The sequence below is a fragment of the Sinocyclocheilus rhinocerous genome, unplaced genomic scaffold (genome assembly GCF_001515625.1).
Source record: "Sinocyclocheilus rhinocerous isolate Xijiao unplaced genomic scaffold, SAMN03320098_v1.1 scaffold576, whole genome shotgun sequence".
NCBI classification, from domain to species: domain Eukaryota; kingdom Metazoa; phylum Chordata; class Actinopteri; order Cypriniformes; family Cyprinidae; genus Sinocyclocheilus; species Sinocyclocheilus rhinocerous.
This window is the reverse complement of record NW_015662167.1, coordinates 1,605,746-1,631,893: the sequence shown is the minus strand read 5'-3', so window position 1 is coordinate 1,631,893 and position 26,148 is coordinate 1,605,746. Positions and strand designations below refer to the sequence as shown.

Genomic DNA, 26,148 nt, shown 5'->3' with positions numbered 1-26,148 from the left:
CTATCTACAATCTCAATTGGGAGTGTCAATGGTCCATTTGAGAGATAGGTGGCGGTAATGCACTTATAAGTCTGCGATCCGCCGTAAAGCAAGAAGAAGACGCCTCACGCGCCTGCTGTTGAGAACACGCTCAGGAGGACGCGCCGCCTCTCTGGACAGTTCGGACATTGCGTGAATCAGATGTAAAAAACGGTATAAATACTGTTCAGTTTCTTGCACAGACCGATCGTTTTGTGTCTTTACACATCAATGTATCGTCACGAGCCGCAGGGTTTAATTTGGTTTTGTTTGTGTATGGTTTTTTTTTACTCTCAAAGCCGTGATTCCCATTCACCTCCATTATAAGACTGACAGACTGCAACGGTTTGAGTTAAAAATCTTCGTTTGTGTTCTACTGAAGAAACAAAGTCACCTACATCTTGGATGCCCTGAGGGTAAGCAGATAAACATTACATTTTCATTTTTGGGTGAACTAGCCCTTTAAGCAATGCATAAATACATGATGCTGTTTTGTTCATAATTGTTTATGCAATTTACGAAATTATATTTGATTTTTATTAGTTAATTTAGATCTAATGCACGGTTTTTAAAGACAGTTATTTCCTTGAGTTGACAATTTAAATGCGCCTATTTAATCTGCATATAAAACTTTAGAAATTAGATATTTGTTTAATTTTTATTTTGTGTTTGATCGAACAAAAAATATTTGTTGTTTGTCTCAATACATTGGGTTAATTTAAAAATACAGTGGTTAAATGAAAAAAAAAATTCTATTGCTCTTTGTTTTAAAAAAGGTTATAAAAAATGTCAATAATTATCGATACCGAACGATATGAAACATTATATCGTTGATAAATTTTTTAGCTATATCGCCCAGCCCTAGGAGGCGCACATACTATATGTAGGCTACGGTTCATTCATCAACTGAAAACAGCATAGATTGAGATTTAAGAATCGACATTGGTTCATAAAAATGAGAATCTATTAAAATCGATATTTTTTTACCCAGCCCTAGCATGTTTTGTTTTTAGTGGCCTCTGCTGTCACTGCGGGGTGTGGTGGTGAACATGAAAAGTGAGGCGCAGTCTCTGTTCATTTGTTCTCTTCATAAATAAATAAATGCATAAGCCTATATGCTCGTCTTGTAGGTTCATTATTAGAAATGAAAATGTGAACAAAAATACAAGCAATTAAATGTGTTATTATAATTAAAATATGAAAATTAAAATGACGGGTAATAATAGATTAGGACGGAATTTTTATGACCCTGTCCATCAAAATGACGGACAATGTTAAAGTCTACGCAACTTCTGATTTGAACTCTGAATTGCGATTATTAATTACGATTATCACAATGTACATTGAATGATGTTTATACCATTGTTTGATGCAGCTGCATGCCGTATTTTTATATGAAAATAAACAAGCTGAAAACACTCTAACTGAAAAACCTTTAGTATTGCGATTAGAAATTTGATTAATTGTGCAGCCCTAATATATATTAGTAGGCTTAAGGTCTTTGGGGAAAGTAGCTTAAAGACCCCGAAACAACAAATTGCACTTGGTGGCAGGTATAATATATAGTAGACAAATATTATGTCATAATAATAAAATTCTTAATGCAATTAAAACTTACTTCAAAAATAAGTAGCCTACCAAATTAACATTTAAAACTTTTTTTACACTTTCTAAGAAAATGTCTTACTGTTCATACAGCCTCTGTCCACGCATGAAGATCTTAACCTCTATGTTGAAAGGAAATGTGCCATCATCCTTTCTGAATCTGTATAAGTATTGGGCGTCTTTAAACACGGGACACTTATCACACACTATAAAGATGAAAAGATGGTAAAGTATACAGTCTGTTTTCTCAAACATTAAGAGTGAAATAAATGGGTTCTAATATGAGCCAACAGAGAAGGAAAACAGACATGACCTTGTTGTATCACACGCTTTGTTATTTGGTGTACAGTAAATAATATTGTACCGTGATGAATGATATCATGGTCCATGAGGTGCTGCATGAGCTGGACTGCAGTCTCTCGATCAGGCACTTCTTTATGAGCAATCAGCCAGTCAATAAGCTCCTGAGCCACAAAACAATTCGGGTACGTTCGCAAATGGTGTCTGCGGTCTTTGATCAACTTGCTATCATGTAGTCGCAATCTTCAAAATCAAGATAGTTGTATTAGCAACCATTAGTATGGAAACATTAAGAATATTACCTACTGTATAACAGAATAATGTTTCAATATATAACAAATAATTAAATATTTTAAGTCTTGAAGTGTGGTGAAATTAACTTTGTTAATATAGCATAGCCTACCTTAGCTGTTCTCCGGCAATCATTACCTCAGCCTTTTGGTGTCTTGTCATCATTGTGCTTTGAATGTTTCCCAGTAGATCCATGGATGTTCTGTCAAGTCTCTGCTTCTGTGCACTTGTTTCCTTCACTTTATTGGTGCTTTTGTGTTTACTAAATATTCAGCAGACCGAGGCACCAGTTCTTCAATACTGTGAATGTTGTGTATACAAATATATTCCCTCTCTACATCCTTGTTACAAGCACTTTAAACATTGTTCCAGGTTTTTGGTGATGTTACAGCCAAGATTTTCCTGACAAAACATTTAAAGGTAGTTGCACTGATGCTGTCTTAATTGTTCATCTTTAAATGTAAAAATTACCTACCGTATCGGAAATTGGAAAACATATCAGCAGCTTCACATAATGGCCACATGGTGTCGGTAAAAGAGTTAACAGAGAAACATACAGTCATACCACATGAGATTTCGGAGGATCTTAGACTGAGATAATCACTTAGTTTCGGACTCGGGTCCAAATACCATCTTAACTTATATTGGCTCATCTTAAAATTGCTTCCGTTTAGAGATATATTTTAACTTTTGTTTTTACAGTATCACTTACCTTACATTACACTGTCTTGTTACAGTTACACGGTCTTGTTTCTGAGAATGTTTGCTGAGGGGAGAGAAGATAGGCTACTGTGTGTGTGTGTGTGTGTATATATATATATATATATATATATATATATATATATTCTATACAGATATATTATTCTCATAATTCTTAGATATTTACATTTTTCTAACTTTTTAATTTTTGTTATCCGTTATGTGCATTATAGTTCTTGATGTTGTATTTATGTTATTTAGTCAATTACTTAATGCTTATATTTAGTTAAAGCCTTCATTTTAGTGTCATGTGCTACCCTGATGGTCTTGTGTGGATGACACTGTGCTCTGACTTTATTATTGTTGGTCACAGTTGCTAGAGAGGCCAACTTTAAGTGATCATGTGGCCTTCCGTTGCACCACCTGTGAGTATCAGTGCATTTTACAGTGACATTCAGGTTTTAATAGCTCAGATTTATTGCTTGTTACTGTCAGTGATCGTCATGCTGTAAAGTATGTGCTGGCTATATTGTGATAGTAGCGTGTTAGTCTTTAATTTATGGACTGCTTATTTAAAAAAAAAAAGCCTATGTTACGATACTGAGAATCAAAATCAACCCTGACAAACTGAATATAAAATGTGTGGTAATTTGATTTTGTTTTATAAAGCCTTTTATTAATAGGTTCCCTTATCGTTAGGCTATACAAAATGCGACATTTTCTTTTGATTTGGAGTACTAAACGTAACTTGCACGTGTTTTGGTGAGAGTGACAGCTGTGTTAGGAAAGAGGGCGTGGCCTCGCTGCGCGGCTGCTTTTAAAGCTGCGTGATTTACGTTCTTTTCAACACAGCTACATCCTGCGCTGTTCTCCGAAAGACCATCTGAAACTAAAAAGCGACTTGCAAACTTTCTGTCGGCTAAGGCGTTTAGGAGGGTGGCTAAAAGAGCTGTCTGTCTTGACTTCCAGCTTGATTTTATAAGCGACGGAACCGCGTTTTCAGAACATTCATGCAACCTAAACCACAGTAACAAGTTGTTCACATCATCGAAACATCAGCAGAAATCATGACGGCGGAGCAGCATCAGCTGAATTTGGACTACGGTGACTTTGACATGAGGTTTGATGTGAAAAAGGAGGCTGCAGCTTTGGGACCGGACCGCTCTTTTATCCAGCAGTGCGGTGTACACGTGCCAGGCTCCGTGTCCAGCACACCCATGAGCACCCCATGCAGCTCCGTGCCTTCATCCCCGAGCTTCAGCCCAAGCGGACAGAGAAGCGGTGCTGAAGATCTCTACTGGACCCTGAGCACGGGAGCTTATCCGCAGCACGCAGATCCCCACTGCCTTGAACTGACACCCGAGGATGTCCGGGAAGCCTTAAGTGCCAATCTCATGCAGGCACACCCGTCTCAGCTCCACCAGGCAGAGATGGAGCATGGATACAGGAGCATCGGTCAGTTCCACGCACCAAACATGCATCAATACCATCAGCAGCAGTACACCGAACTTGGCCACAATCCCGACTTCGCGCACGGCAAAAGCGTGGATCAGTTAATGCAGCATCTCGACTGTGCACCTCAAGGCGCGACGCAGCTCAAGTCGCATAATATCCACCAGCAGACGCACCACAGACGCGGCGAGCGCGCGGAGAGCCGCTTCTCCGACCAGCAGCTGGTGTCCATGACTGTGCGCGAGCTCAACCGACACCTCCGCGGCATGAGCAAGGACGATATTATCCGGCTGAAGCAGAAACGCCGTACCTTGAAAAACCGCGGGTACGCTCAGTCGTGTCGACACAAACGCGTTCAGCAGAAACACGTACTGGAGAACGAGAAGACGAGCCTCGCGACGCAGGTGGAGCAGCTGAAGCACGAGCTCAATAGGCTGGTGCGCGAGAGGGACGCGTACAAACTCAAATGCGAGAGGCTAGTTGTCGGAATGAACTGCCAGAGTAATGGACCCTCTTGTGAAAATCCCTCATCGCCTGAATTTTTGCGATAGTTCTGCATATATTTAATGTTGATAAAGTTTCTCTTTAATAATATAAAAAAAACAGCTTAAGATTGTTTGCTGGTCTGACCAGCTGAAAGACCAGAAAACCATCTTAGACTTCTTTTAGGTGTTTTTGTCAGTAGAGGAGAACGTTTTAATTCTGTTATTTGGTATTTTATATTTTCACTCAACTTTATCTCTGACATGTCAAGCTGGTTTTGATAATGCATCTGTTATCTTCTAGTTTTCACAACAGTCTTCATCAGTCATCTCAGCTATGCGAATGACATTTGACCTTTTTGGCAATAGATGCATTGTGTTGGTATTTTTGTTTGTTTGAACATTTTGTATATCTTTAATTTGTTTCATTAATCAGTTGTATTTGTTCCTTGAAACTCTTCTGAAGAGTAGACGTTTGTGATTTGCATTTCTTTGTTACCTCCAGAATAAATTTTTGAAGAAAAAAAAAAAAGCATTCGGGTTCCCTTATTTTTCTTACACTTCTCGCAGAACGCAGTTCAAACTGTGTTTTTGCACGAAACTTACGTAGCACGGATGTTTTATATGTAACCCATCAACAGACTGACTTGAAATATCATGAGAACATAAAAAAAACCCAGTACACAGGTATGTCTACTCGCAGCAACCTTTGACCTTGCTTAACGGCTGTTTCCTGAGACAACTGTTTTTTTAATGACTCGAGAGACTCGGAGAAGAGCTGCACAGCACTGATTGTACCAAGGTGGAAATAAGTTTTGCCCTCACCTTAAGAGGAAATCAAAGGCCATCCTTCTTGAACTGTTTTTTGATTTCTCTTGAAACTACAAACTCCAGTAACACTGAAGGTTTTGCTGGAAAGGCCAGCCCATTATGACAAACTTTACGAGCAAAATGAGTAATCTACACTCGAAACCACAATGTTGGAACATTTGCACTTTGGTAATGAATCGAAAATGATTTAAATACGCAAACTTAGTCACGCAGGTAAATGAAAAAAGTAAAGCAGTGCGATACACTTTCACAGCACTGACATAAATAGATCTTCAAACACTGGTTGTTATTTTTGTTTTACACAACTCTCCTTTTCTCGGGATCCAAACAACATGTGTGGCAAAACAGCCTTTAACCCTCGACCTTGTTGTCAACTGCTCCTTAACAGTTAGCGCAAGACTGACCTCCTTGTAATGACGTGCCACCTGTGCAATACAGGGTCACAGGTGCAAAAGCAGGTTTTCACTAAGCAACAGCTTCATGATCTCTTTCTCATCCCAAAGTTAGCTTGTCATTCATGAGAATGATTTTTATGAAAGCATTGTATGGTCTGATCAATAAAAATTGGACTAATGTGCCATAAGACTTTAGAGATAAGCTCATTATTGACATTCATTCAGGTCCGTTTTCTGTACGTTTTCTGTGGATTTTTCACAGCACTTATCATTTCTCGGGTCCCGATTGACTCTATACAAAAGCATGTATTTTTTAAAATGTAGATAATCATTTGTATCATTGATCGGTGTTTTGTGCTGTTCTTGTAGTGAGAAAGACTCGGTGTACAGTGTTTTATCTCAGGAAAGCAGTGCTGTTGTAAAAGTCTGTAACAACCTCTCTTTGCACGTGAGATATTGTGGCCGTCCCCTCCTTCCCCCGCTCTGCCTTTGCCCGAGGGGGAGGGGACATTGAGTCAGCACTCTGCCCAAGGTGTCTGCTGCTCTGTGGCATCAGAGGGTCACTGAAACCAGAAGGACTGAGGCAGGAAGAGACCACGAACAAGCAAAAGCGCAAAAAGAGTTGGTATTAGACTAACAAAGGCTTTCAAATTCTGGTTGTAAAATGGTAGTTATGACTCTGTATGAGCTGGGTTTAAAGTATTTATTGTACACATAAATGCACACTGTTAATGTTTAGTATTAATTTGTCAACTTGCAAAGTTATATTCAAGTTTAAGAACTATAATTTGGCAGAAAAACTGTTTATTCTGTTTATTGATTATTATTATTATTATTATTATTACATTTATAAATTTATCATTTATAATTTATTAAGAATTTAATTTATTATTGTACTATTTTGCTGTTACAGTCATCTAATAAAATAAATACAATTATATTTATTTATTTATTTATTTTAAATATAATATACATTGTTTATTACATGTAATACCTTTACAATTGTTTATATTATTTATAATATAATACATTCATTTTAATATGTTTTATATTTATTACAATTATAAATTTGACATAATATATGCTACATTTATAATTTTAGATTATTAATAGTATAAAACAATAATGTAATAATATTAAATATAATTAATAATAATGAAAAATATTAATTATATTTAAATGGGCATTGCTTTTTTTTAAATGATCATTTATATGATTTCATTTTATTTATAATTGTATAAATGTATTAATTGTATTTAGAATTTTTAATATAATATACATTATATTTATTACATTCATACATTTAATGTAATATACAATTAGAATTTCATATGATATACAGTATATTATGATTGATAATAATATTAAATTACAATAGTGAATATATTGAATACTGTTTTATAACACCGATTAATTACATTAAAATGAGAATTAAATTTGCACCATTTAGAATATTTAAATTTGAAATAAAAAAAAAAACATTTAGCATTTATAATTTTAATTTCATTTTCATATCATTTTATTTATAATTGTGTAATGATATTTATTTCATTTATAATTTTAATATAATATACATTATATATATGAATGCAATATACATTTATAATTTATTTATGATTGTATAATTATTAAAATCATGCATTTAGTAAAGTTTATCAATGATATCAAAACAAGATCTATTTTGTGCCATGTAGAACATTTAGAATTTTACCATTTTAAAACTTTCATACATACAACGGCTGTCTGTAGTTATGGTATAAAAACAAGAGCAAGTTAAGTTCAGTTAAACCACTAAATAGTCTCTGGCCGAACATTGAGTCAAAAGTGCCTGATCTCTCAAGCAGAACTTGGCTGGTCAGAACTGGTCTGTTCCTGCTTTCTGGCTGTTTTGTAGTGTGGATAATACCAATGTCCTCTATCTCTCTCACCCTTCACGTGAACAGCAGCAGCCGTGTGGCAGTGAGGATGGATGGGGATATATGGGGCTTCCTCTTTCACTTCCTAAATAGGGGTCTGGTCAAGTGACTTTGTTCGAGAGTGAGGGGAGATGAAGTGAAGGAATGCAATGCGGCGGTGGGGTTGGTGGTTTCCGCTCAGGATGTCCACTTGTTTCTGCGTTTGGAGCCATGACAGCTAGTGGGGTTGTGATTCATTGTGATTTACGGTTTCACAAGCAGTTTAAATCAGTGAATTTTTGTAAGTTCTGGACTAATTTTGCTATGTAGTGACAGTAATGTGGTGCAGCAATCTAATGCATTGAAGCCAAACTTGTAGATTAAAGGGAGAATTCATCCAAAAATAAAAATGATATTATGCTCACCTCATGTTCGTTCCAAACCTGTTATAAAGTAAGTCATACATGTTTGAAATGACATGAGGGTGAGTAAATGATGAAAGAATTTTCATTTTTAGGAACTATCACTATATCTTGAGTTTTTTTTTTTTATTGCATACTTACAAATAAGTTTTGCAAAAGTGGAAGCTTAGGTGCTTAGGAACTTTACAAACAAGTCTCTTGTGCATTGTTTTTAGAAGAAAACCTCAGCTAAGCAGATGCTTGCTGGTCTCTTGTGCGTCAGAACTGATGACAGCACTTCATGAGCACACAACATACACATGACCCACTGAGGAGAATTCAGGCTTCCTCCCACACTGTCACTTCCTTCTCCCTCCCAGACCTCTGCCACTGATACACTTGCCTTTTAGCCTGGCTAAAGTACAGGATTAAACCGGCCGTAAAAACTCTGTGGGTCACGCTTTTGTCAAAGCTTCATGTGCAGTCTTTTATTTTTAACACCACAAACTTAAAGGCTGAACATTTCATGAGCACTGAGTTGACAAAAATCGTAAGCCTGGAGCCGCAAAGGCTACATCCTGAATATTTCACCTAGCCAACTCAGGATACAAGGATGCACTCGTAAAAATAAAGATTCTTATGGCATTGATGGTTCCATGAAGAACCTTTAATATCCATGGAATCTTTTCATTCCACAAAAGGTTCTTTATAGTGGAAAAGGTTTTTAAAATGTTCTTCACACTAAGAAAATAATGTTTTTTGTTTTGTTGTTTTGATTTGTTTTTTTATTTTGTTTTGCTTTGTTTTGTTGTGTTGTTTTGATTTGTTTTTTTGTTTTGTTTTGCTTTGTTTTGTTTTGATTTGTTTTTTGTTGTTTTGTTTTGCTTTGCTTTGCTTTGCTTTGTTTTTTGTTTTTGTTTTGTTTTGATTAGTTTTTAGTTTTTTTGTTTTGAAAATGGTTAGCTGAAAACCCCTTTTTGAAACTTTATTTTTAAGAGTGTACAGCAAGAAAGCATGTACATCTGAATAAGATTAATTTCTAAACCTGGAAACAAACTAGATGGTAGAAGTAAAGGTATCGTTTTTAGATTTACAGTGCTTTCCTGGCAGTTGTACATCTGTCTACATTTACATAGATAAAGTAGAATTAAAATAGAATAGAAAGTGTTAGAGTTAGAGGGTCAAAATAAAGGTGGAACAGATGTGTTTTTAGTCATTTCTTGAAGATGGTTAAGGATTGATTTGGGCAGGTCTAACAGTTAAGATTACCCAATCAGCTAAAAAAAGCATCATGTTCAATGGAATTAAATATAAATGTTTTTCACTGAACACAGACTTTCACCATGCTTTCATCTTAATATAGTTTAGGTGGGGTCAAATGTAGCAGACAACATGGAGTAATTCATAGTGTAATGGAGTAAATGACAGTGGTGGTTCCTCATATGCAACAAAGCAAACGGGTTGATATGTGCCTAACAGATATAGCAGCAATCTTCTCTAATGTATTGTTTAAAACTACCACACACCAAGTGTGCAGTCCAGAATGTCATAAATGTTTCTAAAAATGTTAAATGAATAAATCATAATGATCTCACAACAAAATGTGAAATTGGACAGGGATGAAGGAAATCCTGCTTTTGACGTAACTCATGCTGTGACACATATTTTAGAATCATTGATCATTCATTTTAATTTTAGTTCGTTTTGGTAATTCTGTTTTTGTCATTTTTAGAATTTTTTGTCTGTATAGCTTTTATCAAGTTTTAGTTCATTTAGTTTTAGTACATTTAGTACCTCAACTTAAATAAACAGAAATGAGAAATTTTGAATTTGTAAATAGCTGAAATAAAATAAGTTTAGGTTTTTATTTTATCTTATTTCAGGTAAAGTTTATTTTATTTCAAGTGATGAATTTTAATATCCCTGCAAATAACAAATCATGTCAACGTTTGTCCTTTTGTCTCCTTAATATCAAGGATGACATAACATCAAAGTCTGAGTAAAGAAATTATCAGACAAAGTGTTTGTTTTGAAGAGCACAAAACATTTCACGCCTCCAGCTGTGTTTTACCGCTCGTGTATGTCTCTGCTGATCTTGAAACCAGCTCGTATAGCGTAACAGGACCATGATGGCGAAAGAACGTGCGGGGGACAGAGAAGATGAGCTTTCCCACAGGTGGCAAATAGGGATCAGGCTTCAAAAGGTGTTATCAGGCCTCGCCATCTCATGTCGAGCTTGCTTGTCAGCACTTTCTCCACCAAGGGCATTTGACACTCTCACTCTATATGTGCATCAACAGAATGAGGAAGTAATGTGTTAATTTGAGGTGACATTTCACAGCAGCAACTGCACCACAAACATTCATCTGCATTAGTGTTTCTCGTAAGGACACTGCGTTATGTATACTTATTTTGTAATAGATATCACAATACACACAATCAAAAAATCTTAACAAATCTGATTTTGTAGATGAGTGTTTCTTTAACTACAGGCTAATTTCTTTTCTGTTTTGTTATATGAAGGTCATATTAAAACTCCCTTGGAAACATTTTTTACCATGCCTTTAATAATTTTGCTACTTTCTAAATACATGTTATGTATATTTAAAAAAAAAAACTATGAAAATCTAAACATTTAGTAAAATAAATGAACAACTTAAAAATATTTATTGTGTAAAAATTCTTTGTATAGATTTAGTCTACTTAAATTTTGAATTATTCCTATGATAACTAACACTTTTGGCCCTTTTTTTCGGCATTAAGTGTACTTGGTCAGTAATAAGTAGGCTTGAGATGATATAAAATCTGAAAAAAAAAGGAAAAATCAAGGCAAATCTAACGACAATATTTTTAGTTATTTTATTGTCATTTCCAATCATGATCATTTCAATTAAGTTATTTTTTTAGTGCAGAAAGTCTGATATTATTTAATTGAATTATTTAATATTATTTAATTGTTTATAATGTGATTTCCACCACAGGATGCTTTCAAACACAATGCATACACTACTGTTCAAACGTTTGTGGTATGGAAGATTTTTTTTAATGCTTTTAATGGAAATACAGGAAACCAGAATTATTGTGAAATATTATTGCAATTTAAAGCTTTCTATTTGCATATATTTTAAGATGTAATTTATTTCTGTGATGGCAAAGCTGAATTTTTCAGCAGTCATTACTCAGTGTCTTTGTTCTAATATGAAATTAGAAGTTCTAATATTATTGAACAGTGTTGGAAAAAGTTGCTTTATACTTTTGTGGACACTGATACATTTCTCAGAATGTTTTGATGAGTTCAAAAGAACAGCATTTATTTGAAATCTAAATGATTTTGTAGCAGTCTAAAAGTATTTACTGTGACTTTTGAAAAATTGAATGCATCCTTGCTTTATAAACATTATAATTTCTTTGAAAAATGTATATCCACTCTTGGTAAAAGAAATGAAATGTGTGCAGACTAAAAACCAAAAGTGCAGTAGTTGAAGAAACACCCTGAGAAACGGACAAGTGCTCTGTGTCCAGTCATACAGAGTGTTTCTCCTCTTAAATTCTTCCTTGCTCTCTGACCTTGTTTTCATGCCTGGTGGAAAGGTGAAGAAACCCACCTTCCCACAGGAGTCAAGTGAGAGGTGAATCTGGCATAAAATGACAAGCAGTTTTATCTGTTTATCCATCAGCAACTCAACTGTATGTCCAAACCAAAAGGCCGGTTGTACAATACAATGAGACAGCTTTTGAAATCTATCGGCATGGAACTTCTTAAAGATGACATGCACTCATAGCACTTCGTATTTATGGTCAGCCAGTGAAAACCTCTGTAAAACAGGACTGTGTCTGTGTGTGAGTGTGAAGACAGACACCATGATGAAAAAGCAGACCCATTTAATTGTAACTGCTGGTAGTTTTACTACCAAATTCATGCAAATATCCATCTCGCTGCATGTGCAGTGTAAACAAGCATTTAGTGCTTGGAGACAGAGAAAGAAACACAAGTATGGGAAAAGATCCACTCTGTCACCTCCACAACAAACTGTGATACTGAGAACAGTAGCGTGCCACTCCCTGCTGTCAAGCCACCATAAAGAAGAAGTGTATAAATACAGCCGATAAACAAAGCACTGAGTCTGCAGAAAGACTTTTTGTGGTGTGAGAAAACTGCATGTTTGTCAGTCACAGGATTAGGACTGTCTGTTGCTGTATACATAATAACTCGTCCTGATGATCTGACAGAAATCAAATTAAAACTAAAAAATAAATAAATAAATACACAGATACACAGCTTTGCTAACGATTTTATCTAAGCATTCATAATGAGTCATTAATCATTACAATAGTACTTGATGTTGGCCAACAGGATGTTCCATTAAAGTTGTTTCTTAATGTGTGATTCAGCTCAATACTTTCAAGGTTTATGTATTAGTAATATGTTGGCCTATTCAATTTAAGTAAACAGCAATATACTTTTGGTTGTTCAATATATTGCATAAGAGACCAGAATAATACACCTAAGACTATTTTTTTTATTACTTTTTAATGTAGTGAGACAGGATAATTTTTCAAATTTAATTTTGTAAAATTAATGTTCATTTTAAATTCATTTAATATTCAAACAGTCTTTTGAAACAATCAAACACTTTGCCATTAGTGATAAGAAGAAAACTATTAGCAAATGAATTATTGTTAGCAATATTCAGTATTATTATTATATTATATTACATTATATTACATTATATAACTTTCATGTGATATACAGACAGGCATTGCCAAAAGTTTTGGCAGTGACATAAATTTTGTGTTTTGCAAAGTTTGCAGCTTAAGCTGTTGTGGTGTTCATTCACATTGTTTCTATATAGATTGTTGTGTAGAGTGATCAGATGCATTTTAATATTACATTATATTACATTATATAACTTTCATGTGATATACAGACAGGCATTGCCAAAAGTTTTGGCAGTGACATAAATTTTGTGTTTTGCAAAGTTTGCAGCTTAAGCTGTTGTGGTGTTCATTCACATTGTTTCTATATAGATTGTTGTGTAGAGTGATCAGATGCATTTTAAATAATTGCTAAAAGCTTCATTGGCCAAAAAAATGAACTTTTCACCAAAAAAAAATTTTTCACTGTTTTATGATCCTGACACAAAATAACCAGCTAACATTAATTGACTAATCATATCAGCAGCACATATGAAAGTGTGAATGAATACTATTCAGTTTAAATCACTATTATACTAAATAAATTGTAAGAGCCAACACTGTAGATATTGACTCATTGTATTTTTTTGCCAATAAAAGCCTTTAAAACTTATTATATGCTTATCATTGTTTTTCAGTATACCATAGAAACGTGGAAAAATTATCTCCAAATACTGAAGCAATAAACTTTGCAAAACACAAAATTTATGTCAGTGCCAAAACTTTTGGCCATGACTGTAGTAGGTGAAGGATGTGCAATATTTAGAATTTAATATAGACATATAGCAGAAAAAATTAAGCTACATTATATAACTAAATGAACACTGAAACAATTTTAATAATTTTGCCATTGATAAGAATCAAATGTTGTCATTATATAGTAATGCATTGTGTATCTAAAATTGTATTCTATTATATTATAACTTTTAATATTATTTTTATTAGATAGATTAGATAAACCTTTATTCGTTTATTTAATTTTAAATATATAATTTTTTTAAAAACATTTTTTGAGTGTTTTTGCTTTTTCACAGAACAAACTGAACAACGACAACGAAGAAAAGAAAAAAGATCATTACAATAATAAAATGAATTAAAATGTAATAACCTATATGACAGAACAACAGAACATTGAGGGACAAATGCATACAAAGACAAATTATAATTTAACTGGTCAGGTAATGCATAAACAGGAGACAAATTTGTAAATGATGTAGAGTGACTTCAAAAGTCAAATATATAATTTTTAAGGAGGGCAAAATATTTATGCAGACATATAGCAGAAACTGTGAGCTTCATTGCTTTCTTTGTGTAATATTACTGTTCAGATGTCCTCTGCAGTCGACTCAATCAATGAAATCAAAGTTGTGCTGATCTTGCAGGACAGGCTAAGTTTCCCTTCCCCCTCCATCCCAACACCAGTGGTCCTCCAGACATACGTGTCTAAACACATTACCGCCGGTGAATGTAGCATGATAAACGTCAGCATGTGTAGAAGACGTCACCCTGATTTGTTTTGTTCTTCTGCCAGTTTGGAGAGCAGGGAATACCCTAGAGTTTAATTCAAGTTCATAGCACCTCACATGAGAGATACAGAGTGCACCATCTGCATAATTCAGACAGCGTTCACATTGACATAGACAAGTGCTTTTGGCTAATTGTTTGATGATTGCATTAGGTTCTCAGTCCCTCAAACATGTAATGCAACCCCTTGGGCTGTTGAAAGGTGACTAAATGTTTATCAATGCACAGTTGCCTTCTGTAATCAAAAAGCTTTTTGGCCGAAGAATCTGGTGTGTTATTTGAAACTGATTGCCATAGTAAAAACATAGCTTAAAGAATAAATATTAGAAAAGTTACATTTGCAAAAGGTCAGACAGAATAAAAAGTCATTCTGTATAATTCTGTATAATAATGTGAGAGCATTAGAGAGTTTTTTACATAATTATGGAAGAGTAAGTAAATGACCTTGTTCATCCTAAAACAAAAAATGTAAGATTTTTTTTTCTGTAAAAATATTTCATTTTTAAAACAGCATATTTGAGAAGCAAAATTGGATAGGACAAAAATATGTATTTATTTATAAGACAAGATAATTTTTTATGCTTAAAATGAAAGAAGAAAATGTAAATGTGGTAAGAAAACGTCTTTTAATTGAAAATGCATTCTCTGAAAGCAAGTTTCAATATTAAGTAATATAAGTCAACAAGAGACCGTCCCTGTTTCCTTTCTCAATAATGTCATCCATTTCATTTTTCTCTGTCGACTTGCTTTGTTTCATTTCCAGTCTCTTTGCAGTTTATCAGGTGGTCATTATTCTTGACCTCATTTAGCCTACAGCTCAATTTGGCTGATCATTTAAAAGCCTTTAGCAGACACATGAGCAGCTAATACATTACATCACAAAATCCATATGAAATCAATTTGCATGAATCAATACATAGATGGAGAGTCTGAGAAACAGACACCAAGACGGTGCTGATCAATAGCCAAGGTACATGTTATTTAACAGCTAGCCAAGCACCAGCGACTACTTTCCAACCCATTAGTTTTAATAAGTTGAAATGTGATGACCATATAATGATTTGAATTTAAAAGCGAATATTTGTGTCAACTGTCAATGCTGGATGGTTTAGAAAGGCTTTAACAGCTCCTAGGATCAGCTGTAACTTCACACTCTGTCATAAACTGATGAGGCAGATGGAAAGAGAGCGGGTAGAGCAGGCACGTCTCCTCGACAGCGGCTGGTTAAACCGTGAGAGTGAGAGGGTTTGCAGTGTATCCGAGCTGGGAGATGAGTTGAGATAAAGACTCTATGAGGCAGCAGGAAACGTTGGATGAGGGGGAGTGAGTGAAGCAGAAAGGGGCCTTATCTGTTTGAAACAGCGCTCTCCTCTCAGGCATCTCTTTAACCACATGCAATCAGGTTTTTCAATCTCAATAAGAAAAAAAGAATAAAAATCGTGAATTACCTTAATCTTTTTTTTATTTTTTTATTAAAACCGAAACTTGTGGTTATGAACCATTATAACTGTCTAAAAGGCAATTAGTGCTTCAATAATGTGGCTTTGGAATTCAGTATTCATTAATGTTAATGCTATATTTACTGTATTTATTAAGGGATGCTCGGATACTAAAATTTTGACTGATAACCCATGAATAGCTCACATTACAATTATTTTTTGTGTAAAAAAATTAACAATAAAACGCAAAAAAACTAAAATCAATCATTTTAAATGATGCAAGTGATTTATAGCATCACAACATTATAATGTACAGTATGAAAAATGGATATGTATTTAAATATTCAATGCCGATTTAATACAGATTACATTTAACAGTGTTAATAAATGATTAGTGTTTTAAAGTTTTCCATTTAAGTGCAAAATAGGGGAAATGAGCATGAACAATTAAATAAATATCGACTGATAGTGATGCATTAAAAAAATTAATACTGGTCAATAACCGCCATTATATTGTGTATCCTTAGTTTGCGTGAGATTTATTGGTAGTGTCAGAGTTAGATGGAATAAAGGTGATCTAAATGTAAAAATGAGCATGCGCATTGCACAGTTAAAAATCAAATATCGACTGATATTGATAAATAAGTAACAATATTGGCCAGTAACCAATATGGTATCATTATTTTGTGTATACCCTTAATGCGTTTTTGTAGGAATGCATTCGTTTTATTAGTAGTATATGAATGTGAGTGTTAAATGAAGGAAATACCTAATGTAAATCTAAAAATATTTCAATAGCCAATATTGACTGATATCTGATACTGATATCAGTCAAATTGAAGTCAAATTGGCCAATAACCGATATGGTGCTATTATATTGTTTTGTATGAATGCGTCATTGATAGTAATATTTGTGAGTGTAATTATTGGTAATAATAAATGTGAGTGTTAGATGAAAGAAAAAGGTAATCTAAGTGTAAAAACAGCATGCAAAAAAGGTACATTGTGCATTATCCCCTTGTAACTTTTCCTCCTGTTTCTAGCCAAGGAACTCTGCATTGTTTCTGCATTACAAAGACAAAAATGCAAAACAGATGAGCTGGCCTGAGCACAGAGCTGCACCTGTCACCTTCCCCAAGCCACACGCTCAGCCCACACAGCAAAGACCACAGGACACAAAGACTGCTTTCACCTGAGACACACTGTGGCTTCTATTAATAGCACAGTTTGGCAGTGGTGCTGACACACACTTCTCGAAGTAGCGGTGGTGGTTACCTTCACTGACAGCAGTTACTGTAATGTGGCTTGTATTACTCATTTGCCGAGAGAGTGTGAACCAAGGTCATGAAGCTAAAACACTGACAAATAGCTCTCGTATTAGGCTATTTATCTCCGCTCTTTTTGGTCAGAGGAACAGTCTGAAATCAACCCGTGAGCTCTAAATGTACTAGGGGAAGATACGAAACAAAGGGCAAGAACATGTCACACCGGGGAGCGAGCAGAAAAGTTTACACACGCCATCAACTCGAACATGCTGCGCTCCGCCAGATCCACAGGGATTGAAAACAACCGTGTGTCATCATCATTTGAAAGCCGAAAATAGGAGCGGGGGCGTTGAAACCGAAATCTCACCCGAAAACTACAAAAGAGTCGGCCGAGCCGTTTTGGCACGCATCATCACATTGTTTTCCCCTGACTTGTATTTTCATGTCATTGTTTTGTATCCTCAGGCCAAACACCCTCCTCCAGATGGTGACTGTTCTAGTCTCCTCTTGATGGAAAGTCAGATGTTTACCAGAGCCCAGTGAGGGGCAGAAGAGCTGACGAGGGCAATCGGGTAACAAAAGGTCTCCACCTGTGAGTCTAGTTTAATTGGGATGACACAGACCTGTGTTAGGGATGGATATACACCCATGTGTTGCCAAATTTGTCCGATATCCCTTTTAAAATGGTAAGAGAACTTGCCAATAGCATACAACACTTTCTACACTTATCTTGAGTAAAGTTTTTCCACCAAGCAAAAATCTTGCCACGAGTTGCTTGCATCTGTTTCTGTAGGCATTTCTATTCATGCTCAGCATACAATTGTTGAGATCTTAAAGTGACAGTTCAGACAAAAATAATTTACTCATCCTCATGTTGTTCCAAACTTGTATGATGTTTTTTTTCTTCTGAAACACGCAATTTTTTCTTTTTAAATGTCTCTCTGTTTTTGGTCCATACAATAAAGGTCAGTGGGGTTTAGTGTTGTTTAGACTTTCATTTTACAGACAAAAAATATTCTTCAAAATATCTGCTTTTGTGTTCCACAGAGAAAAAAAAAGTTTTTAAATTATTTTCTTTTTGTCATTTTCTATTACAAATATCTAAACATCCCTAATTCAAAATGCATTACTTGAGAATAAAAATTGTTTTGTAATATATTTATATATATATATAAAGTTCAGTTTATTTATAAAGCACATTTAAAAACGGCCACAGGCCGACCAAAGTGCTGTACAAGTTAGAATAAAATAAAAAAATATATATATAAGTAAATAGCAACAAAACAGTTCAAATAGAACACTATATTTTATTTACAATTTTAAATTTTTTTTTCATATTTTTATATATTTTTACATTTTATTTGTTTATAATTTTACATTTTATTTATTCTTGAATGAATAGAAAATTCAAAAGAACAGCATTTATTTGAAATAGAAATCTTTGTAACACTGTAAAAAAAAAAGTTTTTTGTTCAATTAAATGTGTATATTTTCGACAATGTTAACCAAGGCATCAGTCTCATGAAGTGAGTTGCAAGGGGCAAGATAATAGCGCCCTCTGTGGTTTACAGAGAACTATTGCTCATGTGACGTGAGGACAGACTTCCCAGAATTCCTCGTTCTGTGAACACACAGTTACTGACCTAAAATAAGGGCAACTGTTTGAAATTTTTTTTGTTTAATTCTAAGTAATTCTTGCAATATGTAATATCCATTCAATTATAGTTAAATACAGTGGGGTCCTGAAGTATGTGCGAAACTAGTGTAAATGCATCTAAAAAAAAAACATTTCATTACAAATTACCAGCACAATGATTTAAATGAGGTTGTTGAGTTTTAAAATGTAGGCCTACATACATTTTCTTGAGTGATTCAGTGGAAACAAGAACATCTGACCTTTTTTTTTTTAACAAAGGAGTTCACGAATTTGCTTATTTGAATAGTGACCTAGATATGGTACAGAATCTTAGACATTACTTATTCATTTTATGTATTAACTTTAATATACTTTAAAAAATAAATACAAGTTTTGGAAATTGGGTCAGTTTTTTTTACTGAGACAAATGGCCTGATTTACCCGAATTCACCCTCCTGGTTAATAAAACAAATACAATTTGCAACAGTCCTTAATTTTGAGATGTTCAGATGATTAGTGCAGCCCTTGAGCAGATCAAGCATTTTCTGAGGAAGCATTTACACATAATCATAAAACATAACCCAAAATTCACCAATCTGTTAACATAAGCATGTAAGTCTGGAACTACTTACTGTACATTTATATAAATATATTTTTGTTTCAAAAATATACATTTATAGTGTGTAAAAAGGTTGTTGGTAAGATTGGTCTTGTGCTTTCCAATCCTTCATTTATTTGAACAAAATACAGTAAAATGATAATATTGTGAAATATAATAATTTAAAGGTTTCTAATGCAATATTTTAAAATAGAAACATATTTGAAATAGAAATCTTATGTAACATTATAAATGTCTTTATGGTCACCTTTGATCAATTTGATGCATTTTTAATGAAGTAATTATTGATCCCAAACTTTTGAATGCTGGTATATATTTTCAAAACCTCTATAAGAATATATATTTAAACATTACATTCCTGTATTTAAGCTAAATGTAATACTAAGTGAGCTTTTATAAATGAGTGTTACATTCCACATCCCCACAAAAATCTCCAACAAATTGTTCATCAAATGAAGAGTTTTATTAAAATGAGGCAATCATAAAACAATGAACTGTTTTCCCCCCCCCCACTATCTTTGGTGAAATAAATATTCAAATGCCTCAAGCATAGTCAAAGTACCAAACATTTCCAATTTAGTGTTTTGATTCATTCCTTTAACATCATCCAAGGCACATCAAACACATAATCATGAGTGACTATTGTTTTTTTCAATATATGAATATAAAAGTAAGTGTTACAAAGGAGGTCATTTTCATAACTCCGCAACTTTAAACAACACAGAAAGAAACAGACAACCAAATACAGACAAAGGGGTTTTTAAAATATCACCGAAAAGAAAAAGTACTTTTGTTTATCTAACTACAGTATATAAAGACTGCTAATAATTCCCCCATCAAATACAATAAGTACAATTCAAGTTCAGAAAAAATCAGTATCTTTGCACATTTGTCTTTTTTATATTGCATACAAATCTTTCAAACTATTTTTCTGATTAATCTACAAGCTTTGTTCTGATTCGTAAAAAAAAAGTGCTGTACTAAAAGATTGCAAACCACCACCAGCGCTGTTCTCCTGTGTTCATGTTACTGCAGACATCTCGACCTGGGCCAAGTCCCCATAATCACATTATCAAGTGTACTATAACCCTGCCTGCCTTCCTGCTGATCCTTGCGTCCTCTGTGCAGGCCGGGCCTCAGCGTCAGGTTAGTGAGGTCCACTAGTTCCCTCTTGTGAGAAAGCAGTGTCACCATGTGGTCGAGCTTGGAGCGAATGGAGCTGTAGTGGTGCTGACGCTCTTTGGTGATCTTGAGGAAGCATTCCCTCAGGTTGACCTCTTGTGGGGCAAGACAGACAGGTGGGTGACAGTCCACCTCTTGTAGGTTGCAAGCGGATGAAGTATTGGGGTTGATCTGGTTGCTGCTGGACGAGGTTTTCGATTTAAGCTTGCTGTTGTCAGCACATGCTTGCACACTCACGTCTGCTGTTTGGCAGGTGGTTTGTGTTGAAATGTCGCAGGAAGGTACAGGGGGAGAGATCATCACATCGACAGTCTGAGTCTGAGTAGTAACATTCGTCGCCGGCAAACGAGGAGGGTCATCCGAGGTGAGAGCTTCCTCTCTGAGTTCTTGCTCGATCCAGTCCTCACCTAGAGTGGAAGTATCAGAAACTGGGTTACTCTTTCTGTCTCGATCTTCAATGTCTTTATTCATCTGTTGGATCTCTGGGGTATGAAGTCTGGCTGGAGTGCTCGTCAGACATTCTGGTTGAGGCTTTGTTGTTCGTGCCAAGTAAGAGGGAGGCGTTCCAGGTGGTTTGAGGACAAGATGGTCATATAAACCGCTGCTTCTGGCACTAGAGGGAGCTCTTGTATTCGCTGGCAGTGGCAGGGACTGGGCATAGAGGATGCGGAACTCTTCATCGAATTTCTCGGTTATCTGGCCAGATAACTCGATAAGGTTGCTGCTGTTTAGTTTGCCATCTGTCCAGTTAAACCTGTAGATAAAAATGTGCCAAAATAAATAGGAAACGTATAAATAGATCTGGAGTCATAACTATTATGCACCGATTGTCTGACATTTGCAAAGTTAAAATCGATTAATTTAATGTAACAAAATACATAATTTCCATATAATTATTCTACTTTGTCCGAAAGGTTACATATTTTGAAAAAATGTTTTTGTCCATACTTTGAAAGCCAACACAATATTGAACCCCATTGACTTTCATTGTATAGACAAAAAAGACATTTTTTCAAAATATCTTCTTTTGTGTTGCACAGAAGCAAGAAAGTCATACAGTTTTCACTTTCAAGATCTTGTGGAAAAGGGGTCTTTATTACCTATATGAACCTGTGGCCACTCTGTTTCCATCAATCAGCATGAAACGCTCATGAACCTTTCCAGTGATCCGAGCACCTGATCTCATGTAGTAGGTAGAACCTGTTATGCTTCGTACTTTCATTTGCTTCATAAATAAGACAAAACACATTTTAAAAATGCAATTAAAAAATACTAAATATATATTAAACATAAAAACAACAATAATATTAGCATGAAGAACTCATACCAGCAGTTCATCCAGCTGTACACGAAGGTTTTTACACATCTGTAAGAATGAGGGAACAGAAGACTGGTCTAAAAGAATATACACAGGAACTCTGCGGCGTGTGCAAGCTTCCTGCAGGTCTTGGAAGATATCCAGGTCTGTCAAGGAGTCTGTCACAATGGCAATCACCTAAGGATAAAAATCATTTCTGATTAATGAGAAATTAACAGCAGTAAACATATCTTTATGCAACTAAGTATTGTTTGGCTAAACATGGTGGGAAATGATAATGAATTAACATCTTAGAGCTTCAGCATCAGTGAACTCAATGTTCTAGCTCATTCGTATGAATGTCATGACTGCACAGCCGCTGGCTACACACCTTGATGATTTCTTATTACATTTGGTTTTTAAGTACATGCAAGCTGGAACAGATCCATGGTGCCTGCAGGTATAACCTCAATACATTCAGCTCAAAACCCCCTTCATTTGAAGGACTGAAGAGCCTGTTGTGGCACCTGCAGGTTCAGACCGTTAGAGGTAACAGTTCAGTGTGATAGACGCTTCTGTGCATTCTTACCATTCCACATTTAAGATCCAGAGTGCTACTTTGAATAAGTCACACACATACCCTTCCATCACCTAAAAAACCCAAAGGCTGATATTTTTTTTATTAATACAACTGAAATTAGAGATTTTTAAATCATCATAATCTTGAATTCATTGTTATTCTTTTCATTGCTGTTGCTTGATTTTTGATATTATTTTAATCCTGTTAAAAGTTTCAACTGGGAAATCTGAAAACAAACTAATTTCTCAACTTAATGACAATAAATAAAAAAATAACTAAATGAAGGTGTTATGACATTTAAATATTACTTCTAAATGATTCTGATCTATTTTTGCTACTTATTAATTAATTCAACAGAGACAGACATCTGTTTCCATTTCATTAGTAGCTATTTATTAGCTACTCGTTTTTAGTAGCTACACTACTGCTTAATAAATATCTGTTTAAAAAGAACTAGAAAAGGTGGAATATATAACTAGTTACTGGAAACATCTAAAAATAAGTACCAGCAACAACTGGAATACATACTAGTTGGAAATGAATAGCTGATATATGAACCACATCTACCAAATCTACACAGAATTAAATCTGGTAAATTTAACTTCAATTGTTACAATGGAATAGTTACTAGTCACTGTTGGGATAATGACAAGTAGTAATGTCACTAACTGAAACGAAGTAGTCTCTTTTGGAATAAGTACTAGTCGCTATTGAACAGTACAATTTAAAAAGATAATAGTTACTATTGGATTACATACTAGTAATTTAAGAATGAATACCAGTAACAGAAAAATATACTTAATAGATGTGTTCATAGTAATGATTAAATGTTAAAGCTTGTCATTGAGGCACTATTTTTGTAAAGTTGCTTTAGAACAGTGTGCATAGTGAAGTTCATCAAAGGGAAGAACAGATGAATTATTGCTACAGATGAATTAACTAACAGTATCGTGTCCACTTATATATAATTTTTTGAAACAATTTTTTTGGCTTGAGAGATAACGTTACCTCTTTTGCATTTTTTATCATCCTCCTGGCTGCTTCTTTGCAACTATAAATGCACTCTCCGTAACTCGGCTGGAAGTAGGCGACGGCACGTGTTACTCCACGGAAAGACCCCGCGGTGAACGCTGGCCAGCCCATCTCTAAAACTGGAGGCTCAATATCAGAGACCTCGGGGAAATAAGTGACAGATGAGCAGTCCAGTGTGCCAGACTGGTCCAAATGAGAATCGTCTCCGTTCAAAGAGAGTGATTTGCGCACTACAGCCGCGCGGGAGATGCGCCTGATCTCGTCGTCGGAGAGAAAGTTAGGGATCCTCTCTCTCTGCAGGAATCCCGTGAAGGCTTCGACTCCGCCGGCGACCAGCTCCTCCAGAGCGAGTCGGTGTCTCTCATTGTAAAGCTCTTTCAAGTTTAGGTCCTGGCCTGTCCTCGGTGTCCGCCAGCCCGGCGAATCTTCAAGACACTGTGAAAGCGCCATACTTGAAAGTTTATTAATCGCACTAACGTTTCCTGAGATGAATACTACACTCTGACGCCTGCTGTTTCCTCTGCTGTACTTTCAGAGGTCCAGCCCACCGCCAGACGGCCATTGGTCGGTGCGTTGTCGCCAGTCAAGTTGTTGCGTCACGTGTCCGCCAAGTAAGAACGCCATTGGACAATCTGCCCTGCGCCTATTGGCCAAGAGTTTGAATTCGGAGGCAAACAAAGGCGGCGTGTATGATTCTCCTCTGTGTTGTTGAATGTGAAATACTCACGGTGGTGTTGTGAAACTAAATGGCCTCATAAAATACAGGTAACGATACACCATATAATCACCAATATAAAATTAGTTAAGATTATGGCGGCATGTCCAAGAAGCCCTCCTCCAAAACAGCCATTCTTGCTTAAATTACTCTTTATTTATAACAATATTAATGCTGTTAATACAAATGTACTATACTAATCTTAATCGGTCATTTGTAATAGCAGTGCTAGTAATGCTAGTAAAAATGCTAGCTCCATTCTTTTGTAATCAAATAAACCATTGTATAATGTATATATAGCTATTTTTATGCACAGGCACAAACTTTAAAGACATTTTATTAGCATTAACTTAACATTAACTCTACATTTTTTTTAATTATTGCTTGAAACAATACAGTTTATTAAACACACTTTGAATTTTTTTAAGCCTGTCATCCAGGCCTTTCAGCAAAATTTAAACATTAAAACAATTATGAAACAAAATCCTTCATATAATAGCAATAATGTAACAGATAACATAAACAGCAAACCACTCTAACAAATATCTCAAATTGTCAGCCTTTCAACGATATAGTTCAGTTCACTGACCGTGTCTTGATTAGCCTATATGGTATTGTGATTATTCAATAGCTATAGCAAAATTTATATATATTGACATTATAGTTTGGTGGACAAAATTCATAAAAAATATTCTGCTTTAAAATTTTAGAACTAGGTGTTTAAAACCAACAAATAAAATCACTGCAAGAGAAACACATTTATGCCATTGGACTTTTGACTAAAAAGCTTATTACTGAAATATAGTCACTGTGACAACTAACCTCAATTTCCTCTGTATAATATTTACAAAGCTAAACTATGTTCATCGTGCATTTACACCATGAAAAATTTGTGCTGAGGCCTTAATGAAGGAAAAGCCCAAACCGCATGGCAACCATCTTGTAATGGACAGTAGGTGTTTTCGGGCTTTATCCAATCAGATTCATCTCTGCCTGTACTGTCAAAAAAAAAAAAAAAACAGAAAAAAGAAAAAAGCTGCACGTTTGAAGGTGTAATTGCCACTGTGGCGTGAGGGGGGAGCCCCTGGATAGCAGGTCTTCCACCACTTCCTAAGAAAAGAAAAGTAAAGACTTTGAAACATTATACGTATTTTATGTGTGCACCTACAAGGACTGAGTATCACACAACCTGTTGATAATAGACAGGCCGGTGTTTGTTGCACTCTGGTTGACTGGTTGTTATCAATTCAGAGAGCACAACAGCAGGCACTCTCAGATTTACTTTCACCCTATATGACCCTCTCAAAAAGAAGTAGTAATCACTGTTTCTGAAACTTTTAATGGTTAAAATGGCAGAACCAAGGGCACGTTTGAGCACAGCTGTGCATATTTATCATCATTAATAACATGTATAAATATTTCTGGTGATTATTACCCAAAGATAACAGCAGGAATAAAAACTGGTAATTGTGGCAAAATAGTCTCTACCCATTCTGTTATAATAATAATAATAATGGCTATATATTACTATACTGATAAAAATAATATCTGTATTTAATTGTATGTTGCACAACATCAACATCATCCATTCTATTCTATCCCATTGATAATAGGCCTACCAATAATACTTGTATTATGTTGCATGTTGCATATTAATTTCCCCTGGCCATGGTTGTTTAGCACTGGAGATCATATTCTATATATATATATTTTTTCAATATTAGTATGTACAGCGTGCTGCGCACCAATTTTCAATTTGGTTGTGTGGCTAATGAGATTCTATTCTGTTCCATTC

The 26,148-nt window shown here is 35.1% G+C and overlaps 3 protein-coding genes across 3 annotated transcripts in view; 1 reads left to right on the top strand and 2 right to left on the bottom strand.

The window, feature by feature from the left end:
* The window catches only part of LOC107727793 (DEP domain-containing mTOR-interacting protein-like), a 7,139-nt gene extending 4,760 nt beyond the window's left edge, over positions 1–2,379 (bottom strand). The window contains exons 1-3 of the mRNA XM_016537784.1: positions 2,327–2,379; positions 1,988–2,166; positions 1,706–1,829 (exon numbers count right to left, since the gene is read on the bottom strand). Coding sequence (XP_016393270.1) covers positions 1,706–1,829; positions 1,988–2,166; positions 2,327–2,379 — 356 coding nt within the window. The remainder of the gene's footprint in view (positions 1–1,705; positions 1,830–1,987; positions 2,167–2,326) is intronic.
* A 1,394-nt stretch (positions 2,380–3,773) lies between these two features.
* LOC107727785 (transcription factor MafB-like) lies at positions 3,774–5,372 on the top strand. Its single transcript, XM_016537773.1, has one exon. The coding sequence runs from the start codon at positions 3,981–3,983 to the stop codon at positions 4,914–4,916; it is 936 nt and encodes a 311-aa protein (XP_016393259.1). The 5' UTR covers positions 3,774–3,980; the 3' UTR covers positions 4,917–5,372.
* Positions 5,373–20,050: 14,678 nt separating this feature from the next.
* Positions 20,051–24,207, bottom strand: LOC107727784 (protein FAM83D-like). The gene is made up of 4 exons (XM_016537772.1): positions 23,615–24,207; positions 22,057–22,224; positions 21,830–21,954; positions 20,051–21,483 (listed from the first exon to the last, which is right to left on the bottom strand). The coding sequence occupies exons 1-4, from the start codon at positions 24,086–24,088 to the stop codon at positions 20,574–20,576; spliced, it is 1,677 nt and encodes a 558-aa protein (XP_016393258.1). The 5' UTR covers positions 24,089–24,207; the 3' UTR covers positions 20,051–20,573.
* Between the last annotated feature and the right edge of the window lie 1,941 nt (positions 24,208–26,148).

Bases quoted from the DNA above. Each gene is read 5' to 3' on its own strand.
- LOC107727785 (XM_016537773.1), top strand. From the start codon at position 3,981: ATGACGGCGGAGCAGCATCAGCTGAATTTGGACTACGGTGACTTTGAC.
- LOC107727784 (XM_016537772.1), bottom strand. From the start codon at position 24,088: ATGGCGCTTTCACAGTGTCTTGAAGATTCGCCGGGCTGGCGGACACCG. The intron at 21,955-22,056 runs GTATGAGTTCTT...TTATTTATGAAG, and splicing joins TACAGCTGGATGAACTGCTG to CAAATGAAAGTACGAAGCAT. The intron at 21,484-21,829 runs GTAATAAAGACC...TTTTATCTACAG, and splicing joins GTGGCCACAGGTTCATATAG to GTTTAACTGGACAGATGGCA.